The sequence below is a fragment of the Acomys minous genome (genome assembly GCF_964271855.1).
Source record: "Acomys minous genome assembly, chromosome: 14".
NCBI lineage: Eukaryota > Metazoa > Chordata > Mammalia > Rodentia > Muridae > Acomys > Acomys minous.
Window position 1 is genome coordinate 7561887 of NC_140496.1, and position 8473 is coordinate 7570359.

Here is an 8473-nt window from a genome sequence, read left to right on the forward strand (position 1 = left end):
TGTGCGTGGGTGGGTGGGCAGTGATTGCTCTTCACCCATCCTGCTGTTTCACATGGATCGTTTTCCTCTGTAGGCTATCAGAGCACACCACAATGTATTCTAAGGGTGGGAGTAGAGCTCTGTGGTAGATGACATCCTAAGAGTGAGAGGGAGGGAGAGAAGGGATGTGTGTGTGAAGAAATGCAGGCAGGGAAAAAAAAAGCCGTTAAAGGCCCGCAATCCATGTCCCCAATAGCCCAGAGTCCAGGAACTGGCATTGGCCCCACCTGGCCTTGCGGGGGTGGGGGTGGGGGCCTCCTCCTCTTACCCAGAATCCACATCTGAGAAACTGAACCAGGCAGCCTCGCCCTACTGCCACCCACAGCTTCTCTGGTCCTGTGTCAACTTTTGCATGACGTTTATTTCCACTGCGCCAAGGGGTAGAAGGAAGAAAGGGGAGCCATATCGGGGATGACTGGAGTGGCAGTTTCTGTGACTCTGAGAGGGAAGTCGGTGTCCCCAGGCTGACTGGAGCCTGGGAGCCTGGCAGGACCGGGTAGGAATCCCTCCTCAACACTGGCCTCTGCATTGACAATGGATTATCCAGGAAAACGGGTCGTGGGTTTTGTGGTCTGAGCCCCAATCCCACATCCATCCAGCTTACTCCACACCTGTGTCCTCTCTGAGTTTGGCTTCCGTACCTGGGTGGGGGTGAGGGGATGGTAAGAGTCACCTAAGAGGAGGTGTGAGGACAGGCTGTGTTGTCCCCTGTGGAGGCGGCTGCAGGGATGCCAGTGTCTCCTGAGTGCAGCCAGCCAGTGCCCCCTCAACCGCCCCCCCCCAGTTTTTCCAAGGCTGGCAGGAGAGGGCAGCAGAGGCCAGACCAAGCCACCTCAGCAGAGTCATCCCCCCACCCTCCCCCCCACTCCCACGCCCATGGCTGAGAGAGGACTCTGAGGATGAGTCCATACTCAGTCCTTACCAGGACCCCTGTCAAGCTGTGGGGACTCTGGTCCCTTCCCCAGAGAACAACAGGCTAGGGTAGAACCCACCCCCACCCCCATGTGGTGAGCTAGGGTTAGGACTCCACAGAAGTAAAGTGACCTATCTTTCTCACCACCCGGGACCCACAAGTGCCAGAATATTCTGGTAGTCTGTGTGGGAGTCCCAGGCCCAAAACTGCTGTTTTAGCTTTCCCTAAACTGGATGCGCATAGGAAGCCCCCAGTAAGAGGTTCCTGGAAAAGTGTGGGTACATAATATTGTCCCCCTGTCTCTCCCCCTCCCCCCCCCCATCTCTAGAGTGAGAAATGTCAGGGGACTGACTGAAGGCCACCACTCCCCCTTTTGGGTGCCAGGAAAATGTGTCCCCTCTCTCCTGAGCACACCACTGCTTCATCTCACTGGAACAACATTGTCGGAGATGAGGGATTCAAAGGAGGGCGGTGGCTTGGTTTGTACAATGCCAGGTGGCCTGGGGCAAGGCCTTTGGGTCAGTATTTCCACTCCTTCCTAGGAATAGTCACTGGCGGGTGTCTGGCATGCAGGGGGCCAGGTTTTGGTGCAGCATCAACCCTTCCCTTCCCCGGGGGGCCCTTCAATCCCAAAGAGAAAGGACAGACGTGTATAGAGCGAGGCTCTGCAGGCCAGGCGTCACCGCTCACACCCTTTAGGCCCCGGGCGGCTTGGGTTGAGGGTCGGTGAGTCTCTGTGGTCTGTCCTGGGGAGGTCTGTGGGACCCAGAGCCCGGCCTCTGAGGCTGTGCACCCAGGTCGGGCGAAAGGAGGATGGAGTGGAAGGAACTGTGTGATTTGCCTACAGGGCTAGCGAGCTTTGTGCGCTCCCCGAACCCTCCCCACCCCCAAGGCTTGTCCACCTCCGGCCCCTCTGCCTTAGGCCTTACACACACTAGGGGCGTCTGGACCGTTCTGCAAGGGTCGCTAGGAGATAACTAGAGCGCGCTCAGTTTGCTCACAATTTCGTTCGTTCGTGCCATTCAGAGGCCCTCATGGTGAGCTTAAGCCTATGACTTGCACGTGCCCCCCCCCCCCGAATGCTTTCTTTGAGCATCGCGGTGGGAGCTTCTCACCGTGCGGCTTGTGCGAACCTAAGACGAAATGAGCCCTTGAGAAACCCTGGCGCCATCAAAGCGGCGGCGACCGGAGATGAGAGCTCGGACTGCAGCTAGGCAATCGGCTCTTCTAGGCTTCCCTCCTGGGGAAGGCAAGACTTTCCCTCCCATCCAATGGCCGCAGATCCGACAGAGGCAGAGGCCAGGCTCCATGCCCTGGGCCCTGGCCAGTCCTGCTGGAGCAACTCTGGGTGTCTTCCATTCAGCCGGCCCTTATGTTGGGGGAGCAGGGAAATCCCACGAAACTCGCACAGGAGCCTGGTGATGAACCAGAAGCCGGGATTCGCTGCCACCGCTGGGACACGGATCCGGTGGGGGAGCAGAAGTCGTTGCACCCGGGGCCACCTTGGTGTCTCCCTTTGCCCTTGCTGGGCGCAGTCTGCCCCGGGAAAAGAAGCGTCCTGGCTCTAGGCTGTTGCTGTAGGGCCCAGGGTTTTTCTTTGGACCTGCTTTCCCGCCCCCCCCCCCCCAGGGGAGGCTTTGGCCGGAGAAGGACTGAGCAGCACTCTGGCTTCGAACCTGCTCAAGTCCCGGAAGAGTCAGTGAGGCCGCAGCCCCCGCCCGATGCTGCAGACGCCCCAGCTCCGGCCTTTCCCTGTCCTCTTTATCTGGGTTTTATAGACAGCTGTTAGTTGGGGACATTAATTGCCCGGACGAGTTTATTGATAATTTTGATGTAACAGAGCACCGGAGAAATTACCCTCCCGTCCAGAATGTCAAGTCTGAGAAGAAGCAGGTTCTGAGGCGCGACCCCACCGTGCGCAGACACTGCGGTGGGTCAGGACTGCGGCACCAACAATGCAGCTTATTATGTTTGTTTTCCTAGGTGGGCGCTTGGTGATGGAGACGGTGGTCAGGGGGAGACCGGAGCTTAGCTGCTCGCTGTCTTCCGAAGAGGGAGAAATACGATTTAACAGGGAAATATTAGGGGTGGGAACGTGGGCGTAGCCCTGGGCAGCCGCAGATAGTCCCTTCCTGCCTGGGTTTTACAGGAGTCCACAGTGGAAAAGCAGTAAAAACGGGGGTGGGGTGTGGGGGGGAAGTAGGCAAAATAAGTAAAAAAACAAAAACAAAAAACCCAAAGCTTTTAAGTTGCTTCATTATCTACAACAGAATGCAAGGCGCACGCCTGGAATGAAGGGCACACCGAGTTCAGGGTGGCAGAAAAAACAGGAATGAATATTTTGTAAAGACCGTGTGTGCTCGAGCACGCACTTGCTTTTCCCCAGGGATAAAGGGCTACATTTTTTTCTTTAAATGTTTGATTAATTATTCAAACTAAGAAATGACATTTAGAGGGACAGAGGGCTCTTTCCCCCCCAAAAAAAACATAAGTGAAGAAAAAGTTATCCCTACCTAGATTTTACGCCAGTGTGAAATTAGGGATTGAAAAGAGGGCTAATGGAGGGGGGGGGGGCGCATATTCATCTAGATGCCTCCCCCAGAGAGCTGAAGCTCTTGGTGTGGCAATGAGTTGGTCTACCACCCCCCTAAAACAACTATTTGAGTTTATTTCTAGTAACAAGAGTTTTAGAGGCCATGTACAAATGTTATACATTTTTATTTTTGGTCTTTTTTGTAGGAAAAATATACACAAAAAGCATACCCTCGGATTGTCCTTTTATACAGTGCAGAAGGAGGTTTAAAGTACGTGTCACAGATGCCGCACCCCTGCGGCCAAAATACTAAAAAAGGAGGGGGGGGACAGTCCTTCATATTATATATATTTATATAAAAACATATGGAAATTTGTTTTTTACACGGATTGGTCTTTGTTTCAAATTTACAATGGGTATCTAAAAACAACAACAATAACAACAACAACAGCAACTCTACACGGCAAATATTGCCAACCAAGTCACACCATTAATATTGAGAGGGCAGGGCTACGTGGTGTTTTGATTAGGGAAATAAAGCAGAATAAATAACAGGCCGAGCCTGTCTACGGTCTCAGAGCGCCTGAACCACGCCGCCTGACGGGGAGCCTCCGTAACCCCCATCTTGCTGTATTCTTCTTCAGAGTTACGGTAGCAACTGGGAGACAGAAAAACATCCACTGAACTCCAAACTCCAACTCCAAACAAAGTGAAAGATGCTGGAGGAAGAAGAAAATGTAAGGGCCCGGGAGGCTGGGGCGGCTTCTCGGCCACTGTTTAAAAGACAAACAGTGGCTCCAGGTATTGGTGTGGCTCCTACACAGATCCACCTGTGGTGACTGAAAGAGGCCCTGGGTCCCAGAAGAGGGGAGGACGCACCTGGTCCCTCCCTCCTCCCCGAGGGAGGGGGGAAAGATGGCCAAGGGGACAACTGTGTACTTCAAGACATTCTTTCAAAGAGTTAAAAATTAAAAAGATAAATACTCAACCAAAAATAAAAGTATTTGATAACGACTGGTCTCACTCGTTCATGCTTTAAAAAAACAAACAAACAAAAAGAACCAAAAAAAAAAAAAACCACCCCAAACTGTTTCTCGGTGTGAGAGGGGTGGAGAGACCAAGGCAGGATTCTTTCCCGGTAGCTGGCTCCCCAACACAGCACCTTCATGGCCACTTTCAATGGGGTTGGAAATAAGCATTTATTTGCTGACAGCTGCAGTCTGATCTGGCCCCACAGTCACTGGGGTTTTTTTTGTTTTGTTTTGTTTTGGTTTGGTTTGGTTTTTTAAAAAAAGAAATTAGTGAGGGGACAGGGGTGGAGTCACCGACCACAGAGTCCAGTCTGTGTTGGGGTTTTCTTTACAAATAATCCGTTAGAAGAGAAGACGAGCCTTTTCTCCTGCAGATGTTATACCTCTGAAGTAAGGCAGTTCGTGGTGGTGGGCTCCTGGTCCCTGGTCCTGCCAGGCTGGGCTGGAGGGCCCGGTGGCCTCACCTCACATCACACACGGCTTGATGTCCTGGTAAGTGACCTGCTGGTGATAGTAGGACCCTCCGCCGGTAGAGTGCATTGAGGAAGACGCCATGGCGTTGAAGGAGAAGACGAACTCCTTTCTGTCACACATGCTGGGCGACTGGGAGTGATACCGAGGGATGCCTGTAGGGTGAGGCGACAGCAAGAGTTGGGGGGCAAAACATTAGCTTATAGGGGGTGAGGGTTCAGGGCTGAGAAGGCCAGAGGACTTGGGGTGCAGCAGGCAGCCCAGCCCTGTTCAGCACACTGGCCTACCGCTGCCGCCCCCCCACAGCAATTCCTGACACAACCAGCCTTCCCAAGGTTCCCAGCCCTGGGGGGGGGGGACGACGGGACACAAGACTGGGGGAAGGGGGATGGCCAGTGCATCCCATACTGTCTAGGTAGGACTTCCTGGGCCTCTCCAGCGCCAACCCTGTGGCAGGCACCCGCCAAAGGCAGCAGCGGAGGTAGTTATGGCTTCTGATGCCCCAGATCCTGGGAGGCTGAAATTTCTGCAGTTGCCACTGTCACCTTCATGGGGCGAGAGGCCCAATGTGGGGTCGACAAGCTTCAGAGACCAGAGCAAGGTTCTGTCAGCTCAAACCCCAGAAGGGTCCCATGAAGGACAGGCAGTCCCCAGGGTGGGTGGCACTAGCAGGGGAGTTACCCCTGAAGAGGCGGCCCAGCAGCCCACCACCTCCATCTTCCGTTCTGTGGCTCAGGGGCTCTGACAGGTTATTTATGGCCACCCTCTACCCACGTCTCCTTCCAGAACTTGGCCCAAAAGGGCTAGCTCTGCTGTCTTTCTTTTTTTTTTTTTTCAGTTGGGAGTGAGCCTGGGGGTGAGCTCGGAGGGACCTTGAAACCTGGATCCTGAAAGACAAAGAGCACTTGAGGCTTGTAACCCAGACCCCCAACTCCAGGCCTGCCTGGCCATCACACAGGGCCAGCAGGTTTCCTGACGGGCCTGGGGCTGAGCCTCTCAGGATTGGGCCCAGCGGCTTTGGGCCTAACTCTTACTTTCGGCCTAACTCTTCTGTTCCTGCCTGACACAGACTCGTAGCAGGAGAAGCATCAGAAAGGTGGTCTGCTGGCCAGGGATAGGCCCCTGGCTAGACACTGAGGCCCAACGGATTTAAGAGTGCTGGGGTCTAAGTCTTTTTTGGTGAGAACGCGGCCTACCTGGTCAGGCTTGGGGCAGGCAGCAGAGAGAAGCCAGAACCGAAACTCAAAACTGTACTCTTCGAAGAGCGAAAAGCGAACAGTGATACTTAGAAACCTGGTGGGCTGTTGCCTCCCCTCAGAGTTGGGGCCAATTCTAGGAGCTAGATTGACTCACAGTGGCTGTCAAGGGTCTGGAGTTGGGGACCCCTGTACTCACCTTGCAGTTCTGCGGGCCCGTTGTGACTGTTTTGGTGCAGGTAAGGCTGGTCCAGGGAGTGCGTGGAGATGCTGCCAGACAGGGGGTTGGCTGCTGGGTTGCAAGGGGACAGTGGCTGTTGCTTGATGTAGGAAGCCCCGCTGTTGAGAGCTGCGGAGGCCGCGGGCGGCCAGGCTGCTGCGGAGCTGGAATAAACAGCGTGAGGCTCCATGACCCCGCCGGCTCCGGCTGGCAACAGCGGGGAAGCCGGCACCGAGCTGTCGTGGTGGGAATACTCCCCGGCCGCAGAACCACCGCAGCCGCCCATGTACGAGTGGCCGCCATTGGAGGGCAGGTGTGGCACCGAGTGGCTGGGCAAAGCCATGCCGTCCACGTTGCCCGCTAAGTGGCCATTCATCATACCCAAACCGCCCTCCAGCGCCAGGCTGTTGGGCGCACAGGAGAGGCCTCCGGAGCCTTGGAAGCCGTAGGTGTCGGGGATGTGGTTGAAGCCCAGCCCGTTCACCATACTGTACACAGGCTTGAGCGCTTGGCATTTCCTTCGGAAGCCGCGCGGCCGCCGGCGAAACGAACCCTCCTCGAACATAAACTCGCTGGCTGGGTCGATGGTCCAGTAGTGTCCCTTGCCAGGGCGTCCAAGGCCCTTAGGCAGTTTGATGAAGCACTCGTTAAGCGACAGGTTGTGGCGCACAGAGTTCTTCCAGCCCTGGTAGGCGCCGCGAAAGAAGGGGAAGCGTGCCTGCAGGAACTGGTAGATCTCGCTGAGGGTCAAACGCTTGCTGGGCGAGCTCTGGATGGCCATGACGATGAGCGCGATGTACGAGTAGGGCGGCTTCTCCGGCCGCCGCACGCCGGCATTGGTTTTCTTAGCCTTAGTAGGGCCCGCTGCCGCGGGGTCCATGGCCTGGCCACCCGCGCCGCCTCCTCCTCCTGTGCCCCCGCCGTGCGGCGGCTGCTGCTTGTCGGGCGCGGACATCGGGTGGCTGCTGCCGCCGCCGCTGCCGCCGCTGCTCTGCGCCGCCGAGCCGGGAGGAGGAGGAGGAGCAGGAGGGGAGGGAGGGGAGGGGGCTGCGCGGGGCGGCTGCACCTCTGCCGTCACTGCGGCTCCCGAGCGCGCCTCCCCCGCGCGCCCGCCCTCCTCAGGCGCTCGATTCTCCTCCTCCTCCTCCCTGCGGGAGGCCACGCGCGTTAGAGGGCCAGGCACCGCCCCGCCCCCCCCCCCCGCTGCCTTCGCGCCCCCGCAGCCGTCAGTGTCCGATTCCCCCGTAGCTAGCTGACTGTGCGAGCCCCCCACGTCCCTCCCCACGCCACCCCTTCCTCCCCTGCCCCCTAGGCTGCGCAGCCCGCCCCGCCTCTGCCGACCTGGACCCGGTGCGCCGGTCCCCGCCTCCTAGGCCCGGATGACCCGGCTGGACACGCGCGGGGGACCCCGGTCTTCCTGGAGCACTGGGCTACGGCAGTGGCTGAGGCCTTGGGTCGTGACCAGCGCGGCTAGGGAGAGCGACTGGGTTCCCGGCCCCTTAAGCAGGACGGCGTAAGTTCCCCCAGAGGGACCGCCTCCCCTCACTCTCCGCCTTGGGAAGCGCTGCGCCGGCGCCCCGCGGTCTTCTAACTCTCTCAGCCTTGCAGCAGCTACTGCTCCCGCCAGCCCAGCGCGGGCGGAAAACGAAACCGCAGGCCGCTTAGCGGGCGCTTTGTCTCCAGCGCTGCAAGCGGGACCCCGAGAGTGGCTTCAGTTCCTGCTGCGCCACGAAACGCACAGGTTCCCAAAGCAGGCGGGCCCGATCACTCATTCATAAAGGCGCGCACACGCGTGCATTAACGCGCTCCTGGAGCGCTCACGCAGTGATGCCCCAAGCAAATAACCAACTCAGACGTGTAAACTTGCATTCAGTGCGCGCCCTACTCACGTACCCCAGGGTCCCACAGGGAGCAGCCATTGCGATCACACACACACACACACAGAGCTCACTATCAGATCTGAACTCACACGGAAAAGTCTCCTCGGAGCCCCCTCCCCCCACGCTTAACTCTGAAATCCGCTTAGTTGGCCCCGCGGCCCCGAGTCCCCTTTTACAAGCGCAGGTTCTG

At 57.3% G+C, this 8473-nt stretch overlaps 1 protein-coding gene across 1 annotated transcript; it reads right to left on the reverse strand.

Annotated features, from left to right (window-relative positions):
* Positions 1-3646: 3646 nt before the first annotated feature.
* Positions 3647-7440, reverse strand: FOXF1 (forkhead box F1). Its single transcript, XM_084757696.1, has 2 exons — positions 6383-7440; positions 3647-5142 (listed from the first exon to the last, which is right to left on the reverse strand). Exons 1-2 carry the CDS (start codon positions 7356-7358, stop codon positions 4982-4984), a joined length of 1137 nt encoding a protein of 378 aa, XP_084613822.1. The 5' UTR covers positions 7359-7440; the 3' UTR covers positions 3647-4981.
* Positions 7441-8473: the final 1033 nt, after the last annotated feature.